Source organism: Leptonotus elevatus, chromosome 3, assembly GCF_054856555.1.
Source record: "Leptonotus elevatus isolate MCC_2025b chromosome 3, RoL_Lele_1.0, whole genome shotgun sequence".
NCBI lineage: Eukaryota > Metazoa > Chordata > Actinopteri > Syngnathiformes > Syngnathidae > Leptonotus > Leptonotus elevatus.
In genome coordinates, this window is record NC_141241.1 from 11,532,035 (window position 1) to 11,556,882 (window position 24,848).

The 24,848-nt window shown below is 41.3% G+C and overlaps 1 protein-coding gene across 2 annotated transcripts in view; it reads right to left on the reverse strand.

Annotated features, from left to right (window-relative positions):
• Positions 1-24,848, reverse strand: part of LOC147176941 (talin-2) — a 74,128-nt gene that overhangs the window by 9,998 nt on the left and 39,282 nt on the right. For both annotated transcript variants that reach the window (XM_086070892.1, XM_086070893.1), the window contains 40 exons: positions 24,584-24,764; positions 24,350-24,463; positions 24,067-24,175; positions 23,761-23,969; positions 22,722-22,820; positions 21,589-21,756; positions 21,382-21,516; positions 20,841-21,000; positions 20,596-20,762; positions 17,558-17,686; positions 17,264-17,377; positions 16,339-16,452; positions 15,546-15,680; positions 15,014-15,142; positions 14,816-14,918; positions 14,461-14,669; positions 13,039-13,158; positions 12,733-12,930; positions 11,720-11,859; positions 11,152-11,245; positions 10,846-10,935; positions 10,629-10,751; positions 10,142-10,285; positions 9,753-9,914; positions 9,456-9,596; positions 9,194-9,375; positions 8,436-8,568; positions 8,111-8,212; positions 7,031-7,201; positions 6,671-6,817; positions 5,063-5,164; positions 4,852-4,971; positions 4,623-4,769; positions 4,305-4,471; positions 2,943-3,126; positions 2,737-2,862; positions 1,802-1,918; positions 1,279-1,464; positions 1,103-1,210; positions 622-727 (listed from right to left, as the gene is read on the reverse strand). In XM_086070892.1, the coding sequence (XP_085927018.1) occupies positions 622-727; positions 1,103-1,210; positions 1,279-1,464; positions 1,802-1,918; positions 2,737-2,862; positions 2,943-3,126; positions 4,305-4,471; positions 4,623-4,769; positions 4,852-4,971; positions 5,063-5,164; positions 6,671-6,817; positions 7,031-7,201; positions 8,111-8,212; positions 8,436-8,568; positions 9,194-9,375; positions 9,456-9,596; positions 9,753-9,914; positions 10,142-10,285; positions 10,629-10,751; positions 10,846-10,935; positions 11,152-11,245; positions 11,720-11,859; positions 12,733-12,930; positions 13,039-13,158; positions 14,461-14,669; positions 14,816-14,918; positions 15,014-15,142; positions 15,546-15,680; positions 16,339-16,452; positions 17,264-17,377; positions 17,558-17,686; positions 20,596-20,762; positions 20,841-21,000; positions 21,382-21,516; positions 21,589-21,756; positions 22,722-22,820; positions 23,761-23,969; positions 24,067-24,175; positions 24,350-24,463; positions 24,584-24,764 (5,585 nt within the window). The remainder of the gene's footprint in view (positions 1-621; positions 728-1,102; positions 1,211-1,278; positions 1,465-1,801; positions 1,919-2,736; positions 2,863-2,942; positions 3,127-4,304; positions 4,472-4,622; positions 4,770-4,851; positions 4,972-5,062; positions 5,165-6,670; positions 6,818-7,030; positions 7,202-8,110; positions 8,213-8,435; positions 8,569-9,193; positions 9,376-9,455; positions 9,597-9,752; positions 9,915-10,141; positions 10,286-10,628; positions 10,752-10,845; positions 10,936-11,151; positions 11,246-11,719; positions 11,860-12,732; positions 12,931-13,038; positions 13,159-14,460; positions 14,670-14,815; positions 14,919-15,013; positions 15,143-15,545; positions 15,681-16,338; positions 16,453-17,263; positions 17,378-17,557; positions 17,687-20,595; positions 20,763-20,840; positions 21,001-21,381; positions 21,517-21,588; positions 21,757-22,721; positions 22,821-23,760; positions 23,970-24,066; positions 24,176-24,349; positions 24,464-24,583; positions 24,765-24,848) is intronic.

Genomic DNA, 24,848 nt, shown 5'->3' on the forward strand with positions numbered 1-24,848 from the left:
TTATGCAATAATATTTCATGATCTCAGGTGTCTTTTGTCAAGTGCTTTTTGCAAATCCACAAAAACGCTTATTAAAACATGTTTTTTATCCATGGCTGTGCAAATTTCTTCAGTTAACTCCATTAATGCCATGGAAGTGATTGGAGTGAAACCCATATTGACTGTTACTAAAATGTTATACTTATCTATGAATTTATTTAATCTTGCTGCATATAATTTTTCCAATATTTAACACAGCTGTGGGAGTAAAGAGTTTGTAATAAAAAAAAAAAAAATCATTCTTATTTCCTTTTTTGAAGACTATTTCATTGCTGGTAAAAAAAAAACAGTATCTAAACTTTTTATTTTTTTCCTTAGCTAAAAAACTGTGAAAATCTTAGTTGTTGTTTTGTCGGGAGTTTGGAGAAAGAGTCATGGACAGCCGCAATCTTAGTACTGCTTTCAAAACCGCACTGCGTTAAGGCTTTTTCTCTCCTTTATTTTTCCTCAGGCTTCTGTGCCTCACATTTTCACAGTATGAGTATTTTTTCTCTCTCTCTCAAGGTAACAACATTGTTCTCAAAATTCAATTGATTTGAACAACTGTTTTGCGTGTGCGTGCGTGCGTGCGTGTCTGATTACCTTTCATGGCCTCGGCAGACTGGATGAGTTCTGTGACCGCGCCTGCTACTCGTTTTGAACACGCAGCCAGCTGCTGCTTCTGCTCAGGAGTGGGCCTCTGCAACACCTATGAACATAAAAGTGACCTTGTCCATAAACACACTAAAAGGGAGAAAGATCCAGTACAAGAGTTGTTTTACAAATGTAATAACTGTCTCTTAGTTGAGATGTGTCACCACATTTCTTGGCACCAAGACAGGGCTTTGGCGCCATCTTGTGGCGTTGCAGAGAACTGAATGTAGCAATTAGGAGAGTTTTTCAGCAAATAAGTTATTACAGCTTCCCAAAAAATGCCTGAAATGATGATTTTGTGAATCGTGAATCGTAAATATCCTGTAAAATGACTTCCAAATACGATATGACAAATAATTGAGGACAGATATCCATCCAAATAACTGAACATATTCGACCTAAAAGAATTTGCAAGACAGAAATCACCCACCACGAGCACTTGTTCAAGTAGATCAATGTACCCAGTGGTGCACTCTGATCCATATCTCAGCGCCCTGTTCTTCACTTCCTCGTTGACGTCAGGATGGTAGGCGGCTTGCTGCAGAACGCAACACAATCAACATGGTAGAAGCTTTCAGAACACTTTCGGGGACGAACGAGACGAACCTTGCAGCTGGCGAGCATGTCGGAAATGGCCTTGCGACTCAGGTTGGCCGTGTGGATGATGTCCTCCTGTCGGGCTGAGTTGCCGGCAGCCACTGCTTTGGCCGTCGCCATGGTGATGCCCTTGGTTATGCGGATGAACTCTTCGGGCGTGGTTGTTTTCCTCGGAGGGTCCCGGGACTGGAACAACTGCGGACGACGACACGCGGGGCACGTCATGTGACAAGCCAGGCTTTATATAACTTTAACAAATGTAAAGTTATAATTAGCTCAACGAAATAGATGCACAGTAAAATGCATAACGTTTAAAACAATATTATTTTGCTTAGATTCATTAATTTGTTCAACATCTATTATATAGATTTTGCAAAAATCAGACGTAATGTAAGAAAATATTTTTAATTTGGCTGATGAATGAACAATATCGTTTTGCTATATATACTGTAAAAATGCCTATATAAGGATTCAAGCAAAACTATTACATTTACTAACATTAGAGCTGGGCATCGGGCCCGCGTTAACTCACCGTCATTTCCTGTCTGATGCACTCGATGGTGGCCTCCAGCGCTCGGGTGCCTCGCGTGGCCTCGTCCTCCACGGCCTTCACCGTCTTCAGCAGGGACGTCACATTGGTCACCATCACCTGGAAGCAAAATAATCAATCATTCCCAGTCCTTGCACTGTACCTAGTAAAATATAATTCAGCCATTTTGCTGGTGTAACAATAACAGAAAAAAATAATAACAATTTTATGGAGGTAATTGAAATGAGCAGAAAAATGGAATAAACATAGATATGGATTTAAATGTCAACCATCCCAGATTGGTGATGTAACTGTTTTTTTTGGGGTGCAGATTCAGAAAAAAAGTGCACCAAAAATATTTTTAATTTCAGAGGTTAGTCCACTTGCATTGGTGCCCGAATGTGTGTAATGAGTGACCAGCAGGGGAGTTTGCAGCAGTCGGTACCCATTTTGTAGTGTGCATTATCGCCACCTACAGGACTGCAAGTACAGAAACTCATTATTTATTATTTTCAAACCCAATCAGATATGTTTAGGATTGCTCAGCCTTGGTGGAGGTCTGTGTGCTGTACTATTAGGCAAAAAAATTCTCTGGTTCTGATTGTGTTGACGTGGCCAGCGAGTGCCTATCTTAAATCAGATTTATTCCCTAACTCACATTCAATATGATAATTATCTTACTTCAACTTCTTTGTCCATGAGCATGCTTGGTTTGTCACTAAGGATTGCAAGACCCAACACCCATATTATATGTAGACTAACACATCCATAAAATATTTTTTATTTAACTTACTATTTCAGATTATTTTACTATTTACACTACACAATATTTGCTTTTAGACGCATGTGAATTAGTTACAATTTAAAAAATATGGTTATGTTTGATGGATGACATTTTCCCCTAGAGGAGAAGTGGACGATGTCTGGTGTGCCCGAACCTTGGCTGCACTCTTTAGCTGGTACATGGACGGGTCATCTGCCGCCTTGCCGGCAGCACACTTGGTGGCGCTGATGAGCTCCGCCAGTGCCTTGGCCACATCTTTGACAGCATTTATCAGAACCACCTAGAAAGAGTAAAACAAGCAGTTCATGAGATAACGAAGCAAAGTGAAGTAATGTTGCTATGACAACGAAACTGATGGACCTGTGTCTCTGGGTCATCGGAACCAATGCTGGCTGCGCCGAGTTTGACCACGTCGGTGAGATGGGTAATAGTTTTGGCAGAGGACTGGGCGGCCTGCGCCAACTTGTCCTGGCCGGAAGCGGCACCTGACACCAACATCTTTGTGTCCTCCACCAGGGCTTTGGCCGTCTTCAGAATGTTTTCTCTGAAAAGGAGAGAATCACGAGACATGAGGAAAATGACAAAATAGGGAAAGGTTTGAAGGAAATTAATAAGCCTAATTTTTTTTAATATAACTGTTGTTTTGTGTGAATGAAGACTTCATTGCATGTAAACAAAAAAAGAAAAAAATAAATGTCACCAATTATCATTTAATTGATTATTTGAATAAGTCATTTTAAATATTTTTAAAGGATTTTTTTTTTTACTAAGATTTGATCAAATGATGGAAATTTTAAATCTCTTCCAAGAAGCTTACTTTTTATTTTTTTACTGTACTCTTTTTTTGCTTCATGTTTTATATACAGTGTATATCTTAAGTCAGCTCTTCTTATTTTAATGAATATATGAATTTGTACACGCATTTTTGTTTAAAAATGTAGTTATTAAAACAAACTAAATATGCTACAACTTAAAACTATTATTGTTATGTACCCAAAACAAAAATTACTGAAGAAAAAAAAGAACACTGCTTCTCATGTATTCGTATTTGCAGCATGTGAAATCATAATTAAGACTGTAGTTGCGCAAACAGAAATCAGCTTCTCAAACACAAATATCAGAAAAAAATGTAATAAAGTCATTATAATTGAATACAGGAATACAAATTTTGACCGATGCTGAGGTCTTCATTACAGTTCTGTTATGAGGACACAAATCTCTGAGTAAATAGACAAGCACCTATTATCTATGAATATCCAATATACTCCTATATACTATTAAAATATATGCTGATGGATGGATATATTCTAGATAAGCTTTCTGTGTTTGTGAAAGATGAAAACCACGAGGGCTTCTTGCGTTTTCCACTTTCATGCTGCTGGATGGACGCGATGAGCAATTTCACAAAACTATTTGCAATTTCAATCTTCGATCATCTTTTTGGTCACGACATCAAATGATAGCAGCCTTTTGTCTCCTTTTGTTGTCACGGCGAGAAATCCTGAAGAGACATCTTCAGAACAGTGGAAAAATGCGACACGTCATCTTTCAAAGCCTGAGGGTAATTTGTACTTTCTGACAGAAGAAAACGTTTTGCTCCCCTTTTGTCTGCCTGCTACTAAGTCATTCTGTCAAGCTTATGATAACAGATAAGAAGGCAGATTTTAAACTACCGACGAGAGAAAATGATGAAGGCGGACAGACCAATTTTGCCTCTCCCACCTGTGGTCGGCGAAGGACTCGTCATTCTCAGCGTTGAGCGTGCCAGCGGAGGCGAACATGATGGTGGTGTCCAGATCGGCGATGATGCCTGATACGGCGCTGGCCGCTGTGATGCAGGCCTGCGTTCCCTTGTTGCCTGCTTGCAGTGCCGACAGCACCAAGGACACCTGAGGACGCACACGCGATGATAGCCTGTAATCACGCCAGCGATCATAGAAGATGGCTTCTTGTACAACATTCTGGATCATTGACAGTAGAATTTTGCTTTTGCAGTATTTTCGTCTCTTTTTGTTCAAACTTCATCACGACGGTGCTAACCTTCTCTGTGACGGCGCGAGCGCAGTCGATGAGCTCTCGCTTGGTGAAACCGTCGGAAGGAGTGACCTGCAGCGCCCCCGCCTTCTGCACCAGGAAGATGCAGCCGTGGCCCAGCTCCTGCACTCGGGTCTTGATCTGGAAGCCGATCTGCGGAAGACGTAACAGAGAAGGTGCTCGTGATCGCTCCCGTGTGTCGCTTTATGATTTGTGCCGGGGTCGCCGCTCGCACCTCTTCAGGCTCGGCCGTGTGGGCGGCCATCCGTCCCTCGACGGCCAGCTGGCTGAAGTCGACAGTCACTTGAGAGGCCAGACCTCCGAGCTCGTCTGGACACGTCACCGATTTAGTCATCTGAGTCATAACACGCCAAATTTATCATTTCATACCATATTCATAAGATTTTGTACACATATTTATGAGTTGAAACTGTAATGTGGTTTACCATTTCCTGAGCAGTGACTGCAATAGCTTTGGAGTGTTTCACCATACTGGTCTGGTAATCCACAAATGATCCCTCGGGCTCGGGCGGCGTTCCCTCATCTAGCTGAAGATAAAAGAAACATTCAGTTTGCTTTTCAAAAAAGTATGCATTTGGATAGAATGACCAAAAAATACAAATGACACCAAATGGTGCCCTCACCAATAATATCAATACCCAAATTCCCTCAAGTAGTTAGTACAGCAACTTTAGCATAATTAGATTGAAAGGGGAAGTCAACCGTAAACATTTTTTGACAAGAATATGTTATATGTGACCTCACAAGTCTAAACATGACATTCTGATTAATATTACATTTGTGAAATATGATTTACGAAGCAAAATCCAGCCGTTTTTTTTCCATCTCAGGGCGGCCATTTTGCCAATTAATGTCGACTACAGATGACATCATAGATGCTCAGGGCTCAGGCAACGACCAATCACAGCTCACCTGTTTTCTAAAGCTGAGCTGTGATTGGTTGTTACCTGAGACCTGAGCAACATTGATGTCATCTGCAGTCGACAGCAAGTGGCAAAATGGCCGCCCCCCTGGATTTTGCTCTATAACTCTTATTCCCCAAATTTAATATTAAACAGAATATCGTATTTAGACTAGTGGGGCTGCATAGAACATATTATTGTTGTCAAGAATATTTTTTGGGGGGGGGGGGGGCGACTTCCCCTTTAACTTACAATTATAATAAGCACATTGTTAAATAAATACCTGTGTGACAAGTTATTATCTTTGTCAAGGCAGTATTGATGATTGTCTATTAAAGTGCAGTCATAGTTAAAGAAGCATCTGGTGAGAATGTAAACACAAAAAAGCCTTGCAAGTTTAAAAAAAAAATTTTGATTGCCAGCTTGCACTGCATACATTACAGCGTCTGTGTTAAATTAACACATCACAGAGAAGCCAGTCGAGAGATGACGCCGACCAGGAAGAAGGTGTGTGCCGGCGGAACGCAGTCTGCAATATCACAGGATCAAGGTGGCACTTTGGAATCTGACATCTTTCAATAGTCACAGCTGTAGTAGCTTGATATAAATTGATGCACAATTTAAAGAGGAAATATTATGGAAAGCATTTTATTGCCCGCATACAAATAGTCACTCAAGTGTGAACCAAGGATATTTCTGAACATTTGTGAAAACGATGAATCGTGAGTGATGTTTTCTAAATTCTCCTCTAACTTTCTAAATGACCCTCACACCAAGTTTCTTCGCCCATGACATGATCACCTAGGCTGGCTGAAGATTCAGGGGCACTTTTGAGTGATGGACACTGTCTGAAAGACTACATCAAAGACATAAGGTAAGCAGAGCTGCATTTTTATAGTGCTCGCGTGTACTTTGTAGTTTAACAGTTTAAATATGTATATTTTGGGGGGAATGTGTGAAACCATTGCGAGTGCCACCCCCCAGTCGTCATGGCAACCAAATCTGTACTTGTCAGCAGAGTCTAGATGAGGGCATGTAAAAAGGCTACCCTTGGGGTTTTTAAACAAAAACAATGCACACAGCAAGACATCTCAGAAATGTAAAAAAAATAATAGATAAATGTAGATTTACCTTGGCCATGGCCTCCGCGATGGAATCCACCATGCCTCCGACCATGCCAACTTCACTGGCAGCCTCGTTCAGCGTCACCATGATGTCATCCACCGCCTCCTTCATTAACTGGGCGGCCTCAGCGATGGCGTCGTGTGTGTGGGACGCCTGGGAGTTGTCATGACAATGCACAATCACACACGAGCATCAAAAACAAAGATGGTCTGCGTTGTCTGCAATTACATTTTGTTCATCCGGAGAGAACAGCGAGTTACGATAATGCATTCTGTCCTAGCAGAATATCACGTCAGATTGCATCGGTATCTTAACCTAAAACCATCAACTACTTCTTAGTGAGTCAACCACCAACGAAGATCTGACCTTGCGATTTCCTCCTCCCTCCTTGGCGGCATAGAGCATCTGCAGGGCGGACTCAGCCAAGGTTTTGGTCTGGTCCAGGAAGGTCATCTGTTGCTGGTGGTCCTTCAGCTTGGATGCCACGCCCACTGCTGCCCTGATCAGCGGTTCAAAGTAGCCGGCCAGCTGTCTCACCTGAGGCCAAAACTCACATCAATTGTGTGTGGAGTTTGATTACAGATTTTTTATTTTTTTTGGAGGATTCAAGAGGACATTATGGACAGAAAAGCAATAACATCGTCATGGCAACACCTCAAACAGAGCATCCAATCAGATTGGTCTTTGTACTCCTTGCAGCCACTAGGGGGCAAACCTGCACGACATCTAGGGAATTTTTTACTATGGCGTTATGTATTTTGACAAGCCTTTTGAGCATTTATTCGATATCCTACTATTGTGCTACATGAATGAATACTAGTGCGCTGTGAACAAAGGCTCAAAATGAGCCAGTGGTTTGCATATTTATTCAAATCATGTACTAGTATGTTCCTTTCTATGTGATTAGTGAGGCAAAACAAATGACTGGCCTCAAATCTGTTAGAGAATTATTTTACAGCACACTAGCAGGATACTGAATAAATGGTCAAACGGCTTTCCATCACTCCCTATGATGTCTTACTAGAGAGGTTATGGCAATTTTAGTGTCAGCTACATACTGACAAATTTGTGTCATGCGATAGTCCCTCAGCTTTTATTTACTTTATATATAAATATTTGTATCATAAATAAAATGCAAAAGAGAGCAAAGTATCCCCTAAGCACTCATGCAGGAGCTGCTGTAGGCCACAGCTCACATGCAGACACTCACACAGACTTCCCAATGTCACATGCCATACCACATGTAAGTAATATGATACCTGTAATTATTTTTTGTTTAATGATGCTATTGTTTACGTTTGCGTTCAAAGTTATTTAATACATTTAAATGAGTTTGAATTGATTTTTTATATTTTTTATATGATCTCTCTTTATCACATTTTTTTGCTTGCTTCACAGTTGAAGCATTTAAGTAAAGTCATTAGTGCGTTGCCCTATATACCGTACCTTGTGTCCTAGTTGGGAAGCTTCGCCTCTGGCAGCATTGAAAACAGGGTCGATTAAGTGGCCAATTTCCTGCACGGAGGATGTCAGCTGCTCTTGCAGGGCCTAAAAAAAAAAGAGAAAAGTACATTCGTTCCTGTGTGGCCTTTTATAGGAGAGGCGGAATTGCATTCAAAGTGCTTCATCTGGAACCTTGACATACGTGCCCTCAACCTGAAATCCTGTCAAGATTGATGTGATCGAATGAAGCCATCATTTGACATGGATGAGTATAAAACAAAAACAAAAAAAAAGAAATATTCGGAGTCCTTTTCTAACGGTTGCTTACCTCCAGAGAGATGTCGTCCCTGCTGGGTAAGTTCTGGCTGACCGCCGCCAAAGAGGCCTGCTCAATGTCCCGGATACATTTGTTGATGTTATCAATGGACGAGTCGCACTCCCGCTGGCCAGGGGCCTTGTCCCTGAGAAGGAAATGGTCCGGAGAGAGAGCAATAAAATGGATGGTGGAGCGAGGTTGCAGGATGATAAACAGGCGGTGAAGAGGACAGAGTTTGAAAAAGAGAGATGGGGAAGGAGGGCGGGGACAACAAGATCACAGGAAGGAGAATTGAAACAAAATGAATTTCAGGACATGTTGGCTAATAATGGCATGTTAAACTACTGATAAATAAAGCTATATAGTGTTGGCTCACTATTTGGCAAGTGCAAGCTACTCCCACAGTTAATTATCAATTTCATAGTGGTAACTACTAGTCCATGGCCTATAACAGACAATCATAAAGTGGACAATTCATAGTTAAGCAGTTGGAGTACAGTAAATGTGGGCTCACTATTTGGCAAAAAATAAGCCTGTCCCTTTCGTTGTTATCCTCAGTTTGACAGTATGACTTGCAAAATGTTAACTAATTAATTACTGTTGTCTAAGAACAAGCAAACACATTGCCTTATAAGATGCACTGTACTGTACTAGATGCAATAAGCATTTTGTGCTCTGAATGTTAGAACCTTACTATAGTAATAAAAGTACACCAGACTAGCTAGTAAGCTCAACCCCCCCCCCCCCCCCCCCCCGCCACCACAACAAACCGGATGGCCGTGATGAGACTCTTGATGGAGTCGGAGACGGTGCGGGAGTGACCAGCCAGAACAGACCAGGTAGGCGGGTCTTTGGGGTTGATAACCAATGAACGGGCAGTGTTGAGCAGATAGATGGAGCTGTCAAGCATGGAGCATGCTGATTGGATGATGGGCTCCTGAGCTGTAGAACCCTGCAGGGAAACAATTGGTGGAAGACTTTAGACACACAAAGTACTTTTATTATATAAAATACACAAAATCTTTAACTGACCTCATGGCTGATCTGAGCCGGTATGCTGGCAAATTCTGGGTTGGACGCAAATATTGTCAGGTTTTCCACCGCTTCGATGAGTGGAGCCGTGGCTACTCGACACCTGTTCCTGTTCTCGTCTGAGAAATCTCCATCGAGAGCCTAGAGGAGAAAACGATATTAGGAAAGCATTACGAACAAGCTCTTCTGTCACGCTAGCTGACCAAAAGAAACTTGATATGAGCTACTATCAACCAATTGATCTGTCATTTAAAACTGGCTATGGTTTGGCTAAATTCTGAACCCATAGGAACTCACCTTAATGGTTTTGACCAGGTTGGCGGTGCTGTTGGCCACCTCCTTCGCCGACTGGACAAAGTGCCTTTTGGCGACTGGGTTGGTCGTCTTGGAGGAGGCCAATCGGCAGGCGTTGCACAGCGCGGACGTGTGCTTTGCAACAATGGTGGCTGCTGAAAGCACCTGCAATATTATGGAGAGGGGGAAAAAAGGCCCAGAGGATTCACGGTCCATTAAAGGTCACTGCAGCATTTACTCAAAGTATCCGTGATTATAATATCTCATATTAACCCTCCAAGCATACAACACAATTTTCAACCATTTGCAGTCATTTTATAGTACAAATATCAAACCTGGGAAACAATAAACACCAATACCTGTTAGTGGTTTTATTTTACATCTGCGTTTACCTGGGAGGCGCTACTCTCCGGGTCCACAAGATTCTGACAGGCCGTCTGAATGGCCTGGTTGGCTTTAGCAAATTGGATCGGGTCCACCAATCCCTGGTGACCTGCGTGACTGTTGGGATCCGACACGCCCACCAAGTAGGATGCCTAATGCAAAAAAACAAAACAAAAAAAAAGTCTGGGGTGTGTAGCAATGATATAGAGATACTATACAAAAAAAACCCGTTGGTTTTATAGTTTCATACACACGCACTTTTGAAATATAATGTAAACTTATATAATCACATCCAAAAAAGAATGCAAGCATAACACGTATAGAAAAGAGGATCTTATTGACAATGGCATTTCAATTAATTTCAATGTTAAAATTGTATTTAGAGATTTCCATAATAAAGTTACTTCCATGACAGATAGCTCGATATATTCCACAAAAAAACAACAATCATCCAACATGAATGTCAATGACATTTGGGGATTTTTTTTTACATACCTGTCCAGCAGCTTCAGTTAGCCCACACAAGGCCTTGGACGCCAATCTGACACAGTCTCCAAATGACATCACATCCCCCGTCTTGCAGTTCTGGGAAATTCCCGCCATTGACTCTCCCAAGACCTGAACAGACCACCAGGAATAAAAAGAGCGGCGTAACGGACTGTTAGAGATGAATGATGTTTTAACTCCCAGCTGGTGGACCTGGAAGGACTACCTTGGAATTTTCCATGACACTCTCGATGCAGTCAAAGTAGGAGAGATCACTGACGGGTTCATTGGGGTTGTCCAGCATTCCTCGGACAGCCTGGAGGAATGTAGTCAATCTCTTTTACATGCAAATAAACCATTAATCCACCTTTGCCTTTTACACAAAACCTAAATAGGGTTCTTACATTAATATAAATACAGAACAATAATCCTTGACATTCATTGTCAAACTAAAATTTGCTTCACAGAGGGCCAAGTCCTCAAACCTGTTGCTTCATGGGAACCATAATGATTAAAAATGAGTGTGGCTCACCTCCAGCTCCCTCAGGGCATTATCACACTCCTTCTGGCCGGGTGCCTGCTGAGTGCACAGCGTGATCAGCTGGTTGATGCTGTCGGTCACAGCTCTGGAAAAGAGGAACCGGAAAACTCATCTACTGCAGTGATTCTCAAGCTTTTTGAATAAGTGTTCATTTAAACACTAAAAAGTATATTCCATACTGTGACATTTCCACTGAAACATTATGGATGGTTTGACCATTTCCACTGTGCTTAAATATAGGAAAATGAAAAACTGTGCTTGAACGTAAAAATTCAAATAAAAATGGTACCAAAATACCAATGTTTGGAAACAAACAATTCCGAAAGATTAAATACAAATGTATGTACAGAACTTAAAAGTTTAACTATACTGTATTCATAAAAAAAATTTAAAAAAAAACTTAATTCAGTGATTCTCTCCTGTACCACTAGAGGGAGCCCTAGTAGTGTGTGGGCTCTCTCTAGTGGTAAGCAATACACTTTGCGAATCACTGCCCTTGAAGGGAAGGACACTTGGACAAAAACACTAATTGGAACCATTGATACCAGTACAGTGGTACCTTGCAGCAGCTGCTAGCAGGTTCTTGGCATTGGCTGCCGCGGGATCCACTGACAGGCTCTTGGCGGCCAGCAACAGCTTGCTGGAGGCCATGGAGATGTTCTTCAAGTTACTGATCACCTGCACTTGGTCGTCCCTCTTCTGAGATGACAAGCCGCATGACAAAAACAAACACCATCACGTGAAAATGACTTTAAAAACTAGGAAAAAAATCATGTCGATGAACGCTTAAATAGAATATAATGTAGTTGAGATTTTTAATAGGGAAGCAGGCCAATCACAGTCACTCCGGCTTCATCCCACATTCCAAAAACCTATGTTAGGCTAATCGAAGATGCAAAGGCGTTGATGTGTCAACAGTTGTTGGTTCATATGCGATTGTCTGGTGGCTAGATTAGGATGTACCCTGCCTCGTTCCCAAAATCGGCTGCGACAAGCTCCAGCTCACCCATGACACTAATGAGGACAAGTGCTCTAGAAAATAAATGGACGGATACTATAATTTATGGGAATTGGTGGTTGATTGGGCTGCCAATACGGCTGTGCCTCGTATTATAAAACGTGGCAACAACAAATACAAGCTCTGCTGTGGCTGGTCCATTTTTATTATGATATTGACCCAAATGGGCAGAATCATTCGGAAAATGGCAAAAAAAAAAAAGTTAACAATGAAAGGTGGGGACATGCAACATATAAATTAACGTCTTGTGTTATGAAATGTGCTACAGGTTGTCACGGTGGGTTAATATTTGTAAAATCAGGATTACTTTTGACAAAAATTAAAAATGGGGGAGGGGGTAGAACAAACTGGCAAAATAAGATGCACCTTCTTTGCATTTTTGAAGGATTACTCTGGAATCATCACGGCAGCACACAATATGCTATCAAAAGCCCATTTAGAAACAATTGTTATCAATATAACTTCGCTGGCTCCTCTAACTCCAACTTAAACCGACAGTCTTGTCACAATTATTTTGTGTCTCATGTGAAAAGCTTACGGGAAGCGAGACCGACCTGAGTGTGCCCTGCCATCTCGATGCCGGCGTCCAGAAACTCGTCAAAGTCTTCGCTGAACTTCCCCGACGCCACCGCCAGCCGGCTGCTGGAGCCTCTGGAGGCGTGAACCACCTCGCCCGCAGACTGGTTCAGGTCGGCCGCCGTCTGGTTGAAATCGCTCTGCGCCTCCTGAAAGGTCTTGGAGGCTGGCGGGATCTAAAAAGCAGAGGAAAATTGACAACTGCTGTATTTTTCCAGAGTCTATTAACTCCCCTGTGCTTATGAAGAAGAATTGATATGCAAGTGAGGTTTTGTTCAACTCACGTTTTCAATGAGGAGCTTCTTGCTGGCCTCGCCGATGCTCTTGAGAGCCATGTCCACGTCCTTCTGACCAGGCAGACAGTTGACGCAGTTGTTCAATGAATGAGACACGGCCTTGGCCACCTGCAGGTTCAAGAAAGTGAAGTTCAAGTAACACCCACCTTAGTGTTTATCGCGACTTGCAGTTTTAATTGAGTTGGGAAAGTGAGGTGGTAAGGCATAAATCATTTAGGATGTTTTGCTTATAAAATATGCCACCTGCTTAATTAGGATGCTTTGCCTTGCATAATATGACAGATGTTGAGCTGCTTACTTCCCTTTCTTGCATGTAAATATTTACCAAAAATACTTTCTTATCAGGCAATTGCAGGTTTAAGGAAGTCTCACTAACTTTTTTAGGAAACTTCGGGCCAATTCAAGACTTCTTAATTACATATGATGATGATGACATACGGTCGATATCGTCCTAATTTTACATTACAATGTTTCAGATTTTTATGAAATCTATTTGAATATTTTGTAAAAATAAATTATTGTTGGTGCTTTCACTCAGACCAATCGCCTTCAAAATGCAAATCACTGCATTGCAAATTTGTAATAAAAAACAAAAGAAAGAAAATAAAAGAAATACAGAAAGATTGTTTGTGTCAGAGGCAATTTTATAATTTTAAGACCTTTGATTGGTGGATTAAGAATTATGAGGAATAATCAAAGGCTTCATTTGAGGAAATAAAGCATGGGGATCCACAGACACCATGTTTTACAGTACTGTATAGTACTACATGCAGTACATCCTTACATTTCTGCAAATGTTGTCAAAGACTAAGAAATTAATTTAACACTCTGTTTATTTTGGAAGGTGTAAAGTTGAACTGTGCAGTCATACTGAGAGATGTTTACAATATTTGTTTTTGTTATTAACTACATGAGTATGTTCATTTTTGTGCGAGTACCAATACCAGGGCTTATTTTAAGGTATCCGGTACTCACAAAGCCTCTTGTTGCCGTTTTACAATCAGGAACTACAAATGAGCATCCCTATATTTTAGTATTTTATATCATTATTTATTTACATTATATTTATACAGATCACTTCAGGATGTGACAAGGCATCTTATGACTAGTGTGTGTATTTTGTGCAGATGGAAAATCAGCTGCACAAGAGCTGATACAAGACATTTATCTTGACAATATTTCACATCAACGCCTTCTTAAAATATTTAAAATAAATAAGTATTTTTTTTATTTTGCGGTTAAGACAAAACATTTAAACATTTGCATCATAAGGAGATGATTTAGGCAAAAAAAAATGTTGGGAAAAAAAATTACTTTAAGAAGGTGACGAAATGAAAAAACGAAAAGATAAAGAAAAAAAATATAGCATCCTATGTCCAGATTCATATTACAAATGCTGGCAGATCTCACCTGGGCCAACCTCTGCTGGCTCTCAGCATCTCCGGGGCAGGTAAGTGCCTCCTTGGCCTCGTGGATGAGAAGCGCTGAGCCCTCCATGACGTCGCGGGCCGTGTCTAGCATGGCGGCGGCGGCTTTGGGATCGGTGGTGGAGGCGGCGACTCCGCGGGCTGCCTGGGCCAACGTCTTTAAGGCTTGTGCCGTCTCCCTGGCTGCTATGCCTACCACACACAAGTTACAAAAGCAAAAGTTGATTTGGATAATGTCATTATATTTTCTTTTTCTATACTCAACAGAGAGGGAACATTTTGATTTTATTTACGGCCATAATCGCAGACATAATGTACAGTTGATTTACAGTACCAACCTGTGTAATGTTCATTGCCTTGTGCAGCACACGTGAGTAGCTGAGCCATGGACGACCCAACGGACTTGGAGGTGCTGCCCAACTCCTGAGCGCACTTCTCCAACTGGAGGACCATTCAAAAAAAAAAAAAAATACAATCTTAGATAAGAACTTAAATTGCAATTTGTTATTAGAATAAGTAAAGTGACTTTTTCTTACCGATTCCCCCGGCAGGGGTTTCAGCTGCGCATTGCTGGCAGCCAGCCTGGCGTCCTGCAGCTCACTTTTCAGCGTCTGGATGGCCGTGAGCGCAGAGTCGATCTCCATGGGGCCACAAGCTTCATGAGCCTAGAAAAAAATCACAAATCAGTAAACATGGAGTGACATCAATCAAGGTATGTAGCCTAGCAGAAAAACGACAGTAGTAGCGTTTTGTTAAAGAATTACGATTCCTATATTTTAATTTATCTTCCTACCATAATGTAATACATTGCATAAACAACACAAATATGCACAATTCATTACAAGACTTCAAAACTAAACCACAAATACGTTTCTGTGTCTGCTACACAGCTAATCTTTTATTTTCAGCTTGTAAGGTCACTTGTTGCTAGGCAGACTTCAGGAGCTGAGCAAATCAACTCAAAACGGCACTACATCAATTATGAAACACGCTTATTCATATGCAGTAATTTCACAATTGAACTAATCTGCATTAAATACAAAATACAAATACAATGTTGTCTGCTACCTTCTGTCCGGCTGTCCTCAGCTCGGCCAGGCAAGTGGCCAGGTTCTTGGCACACTGACCCAGTTGCATGGCTGCAGCCTGATCCGTCACCGTGGGAACCGATGACTTTGCAGAGGTCACCATCTTACTACCGGGCTGTGTAGAGCAAGGAACAGAAATAGATCTATTTTTAAATCTGCTTAGTAAAGCAAAACTCCATACAGGCTATGATAAACCGTATTGCCCACATAATGGCTGTCCCAAAAATACGTTGCTCCCTAATTAGTTGCCAGGTTGGTCATCCACTTAAGACATAAACACATCTCTCAGACAGACGCCTTCATTTTCTTTTGAAGGAAAAAGTAGATACTTTTTACACAATTTCTTAGATGGTATCGCTCACATATGGACATTAAAAATGTACTAATCCAATGTGTACTCTGTTGCTAAGAAAAAGAGAAGCACCTACGTAAGCATGTAAACAGGCTCTGGAGACCATGTCTTAAATTATTAGTGTCCGATCCACAATGTATAACAGTAAACTCCCTTGGCTACCAATTGCAGGAATAAAGCAGTTGAATCAATGAGCTCATACAGTAACGGCACCACAGGAGTGCTTCTTCAGCTATTAGTTAAAAAAAAATAGGTTGGAGTTCCATTTTAAAAATGTCCCAACATGGAACAATCTCTATTTATACTTTCTTCAGCCTCATTCCCAAAGTAGTTGTGACAATTCTGTTGCATCACGTTTCAACATTCCTTTGCCATAACCACGTGTGTGCAAGTGTGAGTGTGCGCGTGTTATGTGTTGCACCTGTAAGAAGTTCTGGCTGGCAATAATGAGGGCAAGTTGTGCGCTGATGTCATCCGGCTTGGCCTGACTGCTGCGCACCCCCTGGACCAGCTGAGGGATGTGGTCCGCCACCGCCTGAATAACACACGAGAGAAAATAATCAGTGGTTAACTCATTCACTGCCATTGACGGTTATAGACGTCAAAAAAATGATTTGAACTATTTCTATTAGTTAATCTTTTTTTTTCTACTTTTAACAAGGGTATGAAAACCTATATTTTTTGTATTGTACATTTAGAACAGATATAAAATTTGTGATTAATCGTGAGTTAACTATTGAAGTCATGCGATTAATTATGAGTAAAAATTTCTCTCGTCAGGCGCTAAATTTTTTTAAATTGTAATTAATCGCATGACTTCACTAGTTAACTCATGATTAATCACAAATTTTATATCTGTTCTAAATGAACATTTTCATACTACTATAAATAGTTCAAATGAATTTTGGACGTTTATAGCCGTCAATGGCAGTGAATGAGTTAAATATGAATTGTCAACTTTGTCACAATTGTATCAATACAGCAGGAAATAGATTTTCATGCTTGGTATCATCTTGCCTAACTAAACGGGCAGCAAAAGTCATCAAAACAGGAAGTTCATCAACATTTAAGTAATGTTGATGCGCGGTTGTGGTTAGCATTTATCATATTTGGGACTTAAATTTGCACTTTTTTTTCATAATTTGGCTGGTCCTGCGACTTGTACTCAAGTGCGACTTGTGTGTATCAAAATTTGAGCTCGGATTAGCATCCAAAATCCCAGTTTCCTTATCTTGTTGACGGCGGTGAACGAGACCTCACAGTCTCTCATGACACAAATGTGCTGCAGCGCAATGTTTGCGAATCACTGCCCAACTACATTTAATAAATAACCCAGTCGTGCTCACCTTGCAGCTCTGAACCAACTGCTGGTGAGCGGCTGTGTTCTTGTTGGAGGCGGCAGCATTCTGAGCGGCGGCGATAGTTTGAGTGGCAGCGGCCGCACCTTGCTTGGCAGCATTCTGAAGCACAAAACACACACACACACACACACACACACCAAATCACATAACGTCCATCCATCCAAAGCCTCTAGGCTGACATCAATTTAGAAGAACGTGACATAAATGATACATTTCTGAGTAGACATTTTAAGAAAATGCAAGCCAAAAAAGAGATCATTTCCATCTCCACCCTCTTACCTCCAGTCTGTTGATCAGCTTCTTCTTGATGGCGTTCTGAGCGGCAGCGTTGGTGGCCACTCGCAGACCCTCAGCAGCCTCCCTCAGCCGCTGCTGCTGATCTTCATTCTCGGGATAGGCCGCTGCACCCTGAGGGCAATTACACACGCGACCATTGATTTGTCAGAACACAGAATCTATCCAAAAGTAAGTGGAATTCCCCCCCAAATATATATATATATATATATATTAGGGGTGTGAATTGCCTAGTACCTGGCGATTCGATTCGTATCACGATTCATAAGTCACGATTCGATACCGATTAATCCCGATGCAAATCTATAAATTGATTATTGCGATTTTTTTCTTCTCAAATTTAGAAAATACTAATCAGTAAACTTGTTCATGTACACTGTAAGACTTGTATGAAAATGTATTTATTCATCTGAAAATTCAGGCTTATAACTGAGCCACTGCATTTAACAGGTTGCAGTCTGTTTCATGTTTGAACAGCACTAAAATCAAATATTAAGGCTTAATGTTCCATTAATATAACATTCTTCCGTGCTTAATATGTGAATCCTAACACTAAGTAAGATGTTTTGTTGAATATTCTCCTAAAAAAAATTATGTTTAAAAATCGATTCGGCAGCATATCGAATAGATTCGAGAATTGCGCGCTGTAATATCGCGATATATTGCAGAATACATTTTTTTCTAACACCCCTAATCTATATATTTTCTCTTTTCTATATTTGGTCTCGCATATTGGGTTATAACAATAACTAATTTGTTGGGAATGGCGAATTGGGTTCATTGTTGATACTACCAAGACATTTTTGGACAAATGGTTTTAAACAGTTTAATAATCTGAGGAAAAATAGCTAAAGGTAATCCTTGGAATAAGGCGACACCGGTTCGAATCCCATGCTGAGCTGTTCTTCCCCGCATGTCATTCCCGCTCTCTCTCTCCCTTCCTGTCTCTTCTTGAGCCATCTTGTCCTTCAAAAGGCAGAAGGCCTAAAAAATATGAAAAGACTCTGTGTGGCCCAGGGCTATACTTTGCCCAGCTCAGAAAAAGAAAACAATATCACAGACACACTCGCAATTTCTTGGGGCACGTCTTTCACCTTCAAATATAATGGCCAACTCTGAATATCATGTCTAGAGTGGGTAAACTTAATTTCAGACCAGTCGAGTTTATTGCCGCCGTCTGCCAAACAGCGATTAAATAGAACAGGCTATTTGCATAATTATCACAACCGGCTAATTCCAGGAGGACTAATGACGGTACGGCACGTGTGAGCGAGCCAACGCTAACAAGCTTCGCAAGTCCCAAGCAGTGTTTGCTACGGCAATTCAACATGAAGAAACCGGAGAGAAGATCAAACAATGAGCAGTGTCCAGAAGTCTTAATATCTTATCAGCTAATCTGTCGCCATGGCAACTGTATGCCTGGATAAGGTATGATGGTATGATAAGATATGTGTAAAGGAGGTAGCTGGAGGTAAATTAGGACATCATTGAAAGTAAATAGCATGGTGATGGTGGAAAGTGAGGGAGCTATTCATAGAGTTTGATCCGGTTGACAGATAAATTAATTTCAAAAATTAATCTCGTTGTGTCTTATTTAAGTATGTTAACCCTTTGTCATAAGTGTCGTACAGTATGTTACGCTAAAGTCGCCATGTTATTAGCTGCGACAACTTTAGGCTTCATTTGATTCAAGGCAGGAATGTGTACTAAGAGTCGTGTTACAGTAATTTGTTAGGGTTTATTACACGGGCTAAATTAGGATTCAAACGGCAAGTGAGCCACAGTTGGAATCACAGTGACTTAACATTCATACACATCAGTGCCAACTTCTCGTTTTGGGATCTTTTCTGTGCTTTGATCATAATCCAGACCAAATGAGTGAAGCCAAAGTGAGACAATAGTAGGCAGAGGTTTGTTTTATAATCCTGTACAGACTTAATTAAAATGTCAAACTAAAAAGTACAGTTCAGTGTCAGGTCAGATGTTTTTAATTCCAAATGAGAAAAGGATTGACTTTGTATGGTTAAGTCATTACTCACCCGCTGGCCACTTCATCAAAGTACAGTTGCACAACTTCATGGGATGCAAATTAAGAGATGTATCAAAATTGCTTTGTTTTGGCAAAGGTATTAATGTAGCAATAAAGTTACGATTGTGGTTAAAGTTTACACTGTTGCAGAATGTGCTGCATCACACACACAGCTGTTTCTAATATCGTTCCCTAATTATACAATGTTGTTGTAGGACTGAACCACATTGGATTGAGCAAAAAAAGGGTCCAGTAAATTCAAACTACAGCTGCTGCTGCTATTATTATTATTATTATTATTATTATATAGCAAAATAAAAACTTGAGACTGTATTGCGAAAAGAAACAAATAACTTTAGTGCTAATTTATAATTTTTTAATATACTATACTTTTATTCTTCTTCTCTATTCCTCCCACCTGACCTACGTCCCACAACGTAATTCATTTCTGGATTTGGGACCTGTTAGCTGTTAATGTAGCATCAATCATTATTAAGTGTGTAATCTTCCCTCCAGACATGAATTGCTCCACTTTATAACAGTTCCAGCCAGACTTTTGTAAAAAAGTGTACTCGTTCACCTGAGCACTTCATTCACAATTTTATGTCAATCTTAGGTTAGCTTAGCAATTAGCATAGCTTCCCCATCTTCCGCTCATCATCCCTTTGTGAGAATGATACATGCAAGGATTGTAGCTTATTTGCCGACATGGAGGAAAACATGAAATGACTGCGCAATGTGTTGAGCTGCACTAGTAGCCAGCCAAAGCGCATTTCTAGCTACCAGGTGTGGCGTAAGTAGCACCCGCGCGCAGGTGATGAATGTGTTTTGCTACACGTTGACTTGCAAACTGCGATGCAAAACCGCTTATTTCAAGCCTTGTAGTAGTAGTAGGATGATATAATCATTATTATTATTTTAATTATAATAGTAGTAGTATTATTAGTAGTAGGATGGTCAGTAGTTAAAGGCTGAGAGAGAATGAAGTAAATACCTTGGCCGCTTCCACCATCCTGGCAGTAGCATCGGCCAACAATTTAGCCGCCGCCAGCAACTTCTTGGAGTTGTCCATGTCCACCTCAGCTTCGGCGTCCGACCTCATGGCATTAACCAGGTCCGAGGTGGCCTGGGCCAGTACCCGGGCCTGACGGACCATCTCACCTGTGAGGAGGACAGCAGGAGGCATTTAGTAGGAAAAATGGTGTGCCACGATCAATTTGTTCTGGATTTTGGACTGACCCGCATCTCCCATGGAGGTGAAAATGCTCTCCGTGACGGTCATGATGGTGTCAGTGGCCTGGTCGTAGCGACCGATAGGCTCTCCTCTGGAGGTGTAATGGCGGACGTGTTGCAGCAAATCTTCCAGAGCTTGATTCACCACGCTGGCTGCCGCGCTCACCTTCAAAACATGACGGGAGCTTCTCATCAGACCTAACTGAGTCCCCAGTGAATGTTTTAAAAATACAACCAGTGTATCCAAAGGGAACAAAATTTAAGATCCCAAATAAACACAACCTATTTCAACCTCATCTGTTTTTAATGACATGTTTACATTAATAGCAAATGCATAACATGAAGCAGATCTGGATTACATTTATTTTGTTATTACAGCTCCTAACATAGCATAGACCAGAGATTGGTCATCTTAAATGACCGAGCAGGCTAAAATTTTCCTTCTTCTTCTTTTCTACACCAAAATGTTATGGGAACAGCAATGAAAGATTACCTAAACACCACAAAAAGAAATAATGACCTCCTTGGCGAAGGTAACACAACCGACCTGTTTGAGCAGCTCTCCGTCCTCTGTGGCCGAGAGGCAGGCCTGGACGCAGCTCTCCACCGAGCGGTCCACCAGCTTCCCGGCTTCGATGAGCTGCTCCTGGCAAACGGGGGAGCTGATCGTGGGACTTACCACCTACAAGCATATGGAAGGAGACGATAAAGGGAGATGAACACTTCGGAAGGTTTATTATGGTTTATGCAATACCTTGGCACACGCCACCAGCTGCGAGGTGGACAGGGCGCACTGGGTGGCAGCGGCAATGACACGGTTCTGAAGAACCGTGTCTTCTGCGACCTGCGCCACGTTCTTTGCCTTCAGGACCAACATGGCGGCGGCGTTGGCCACCGCCTTGGCCAAGTTCATAAGGACATCCTGTGCAGGGAGCAAAACCAGAAGGAACAATCACTCTCTTTGGAAACGTAATACATATTTTAGCTTGAGGGAATACCATGTATTACAGAAGTTTCTACACAATTATATACTGTACAAACAAAACTGAATTTGTTGTGAGCCTTCAGTGTAGTAACATGTTGTACGGCAATAAAAATGTTGCAGATTAATTTAATCTTTACGCTAATTTTCAACAGCCCTATATGATGTTTCATATAATAAGTTAGCATCAAGCTAACAGACCTACGTTATTTTAAATTATTGGTGTTTAAGTAGACAATGTTTGTTGTATGTTCTGTTGGTTTGTGCCCCGTGTGTGTAAAGTAGCAGTTGTTCGTTAGTTTATATTTAATACAACATCTATGCTAATAACCATTAGCATTAGGCTAGTGGACTTTCGTTAGAGAACAGTAAGTAAATTTGGTTTAACCTTTTGGTGTCTAAAATATATAATAATTATTTCTCTTTTATTTTGTTTGTCAGTTTTAAAGTAAACTTACCATGGGAGTGACAAATAAAAACAACCATGAAGGAAGCACGCTTCGTCTCATTTGGACAAACGCGAGCGATAGCATTCTTTCCTTCTCAAAATGATGTTAACAATAGGGTGAGAGAGCAGATTTTGAAAAGTACCTCATGGCATAAAACTATTTTGTTTGATGTTCAGCTAAATTGATATTAAAGTGTATTTTTAACAAATTTTTATGTTGCATATTGTATTTATCATGTGATATTCATGAGCAACTAATTTACTATGAGCACACCACATTTTCCTTCTTCTGTAATTTGATTGGACAGCCTTTGAATACTTTTTCATGTGCACTAAAAAAAGTGAATAACGATTTTAAAATTTTTGTTTGAATGGTTTTAAAATAGTAGGAATAGCTGAACGTATAGACATTGCTTGAAGTGCACCATTTTGACAAATGAATGAGCACCATGGTTACCTGGAACCTCTCGTCGGTTTCGTTCTCTCCAATCTGGCGGAGGAGGTCTCCACTGGCTTGGCCGATGCTGCCTGCTGCCGTCAGCACAGTCTGTCTGGGCTGAACAAAAACACATACGCACACACGTCTTGAAAAGGGGCTTCTGCTTAATTTGTTTAAGGTACTTAACATTGCCTTAATACTGAACTTCAAAATATTACAAAATGTAAGAGCATCTCTAATTCTTTCCCACACACCAGAAAACACAGTAATGGATCTATAAGGCGATGCATTATTATATGCTGAAAAATGTTTTTTTCTACTGCAGGAGAAACAAACAACTCTAAACAAATGTCAGGCAGATCGTTACAGTCTTGCAGCACAAGTCCATAAAGTGAACTCCATTATTCATTAGTAGGCGAGTCAACAAGCCACTTGCTGTCTTCCATTAAAGACTGAAAATGCCTTGCAGTCAGCTTCACGTCAGTCACAGCTCTTTATGCAGTCAGCACAACATACATGCACATTTATAAAGTAGCAAGGCAAAGTCGTATTACTCTTGAGATTGCACATTTCATTCCAGGCCTGGAGGTGTGTCGTTAATTCGGACACAACAAAGAAAAGTAATTATATAGAAAGCCCTGTGTGTCATTGGGAACAAAAAGAGAAAAACTTGGTTGCAATTGCTACCTTGTCATAATTAAAAATTAATTCACCTAAGCTGCCAATTTACCTCTACAATATGTTTTTTTTTTTTTTTTTTTTTTTTTAAAGAGACACATTTGTCATTTTGCTATTCCTGTTTTAGTTTAAAATGTGAGGAATATGCCTCTCAGTGAAGAGATAGGATTGGTAAATTCAATAATTGGAAAAGACCACCTTTGAAAAAAACAAAAACAAGCACACTACCAACTAGTAGCTACATAAAAATACAATTGGTGGGCAGGAAACACAAAAATAAATAAATAAATAAATAAGGAAGTGTATCGTCTTCACTTGAAAAAAAATTATGTAAGTCATAGCAAATAAACCTGGACATTTAACCAGTGGTTGCGCTTACCTCTCCGGAGGCCGGCTCCACGGCTTTGAGCAGGTCAGACACGGCTCCCGCCAGCGTCCTGGCGGCCCTCATCAGGTCGTTACCGCCACCCACTTCGTCCTCCATGAGGGCGGCCAACAGCTTAACGCCCTTTGACATCTCGGTCAAGTTGGAGGAGATGGTGGTGATGGCGCAGCCCACTGCCGTGTAGTCCGTGTCGGTCGGGTCACCTGGCAGCGAGAAATGATTGAGGAGTTTAATGGTGAAATGTTTAAGAAAGACAAATTGCAGGGAGAAGACCAAAAGAATATCACGGTGGCTACTGACCAGCAGTGAGGTTGACGACGGAAGCGGTTCCTGCAGTGATGGCGTCAACCTGAGAGTGAATCTCATGTTTGGATTCGTCCATCTTGTTCTGGATCCAAACCTTGGAGGCCTGCACAAAATGTCAGAAGAAGACATTTGAAAATCCAGACACTGTGTGGATTAAATCTATTCATGAGGTATACAATATACGATACAGGATGATTGAAAAGTAAGCACTTTAGTCCATAGAGTGTATTTGTTGCTATAGCCATGGTCATAATCATTATGTAATTAGAGTACATACCATGTCACGTCCTAGTGGAGGCAGATCATCGACCTCCCCCAGGTCAATCTGGGCCTTCTGCACGGCCTGCATGCTGGTATTGATGGTTCCCATTAAAGCTTGCTGGGCTGAACTCTGCCAAGGAAACAGAACATCATTCCGAAAATCATTGTTGACCACGGTGAAGCGAAATAATTGACCCGTAATGGCCCATAATGTAAAATTGAGTCATTCCACGGTCCAGCATTGTCTTACCAGCGGCGGCATGTGTCCACGGTGCATCTGACCCATGGTGATCTGCTGCTGAGGAGACGGCATGGAGCCCACGCTGAGCGACTCGGTGCCGATGGAGCCGGATCGAATCACTCCGGGCAGCGCCACAGATCCGTGCTCCGCCCGGCCCACACGGTTAAACTGCTGCTGGAGGATGGTGGACCTGAAAGCGCGAGCGACCAGGATTAGTTAGCGACACACGCTTCGAAACAAGAAAGATGAGATCGCCTCGACGGGTAGCTGAGGC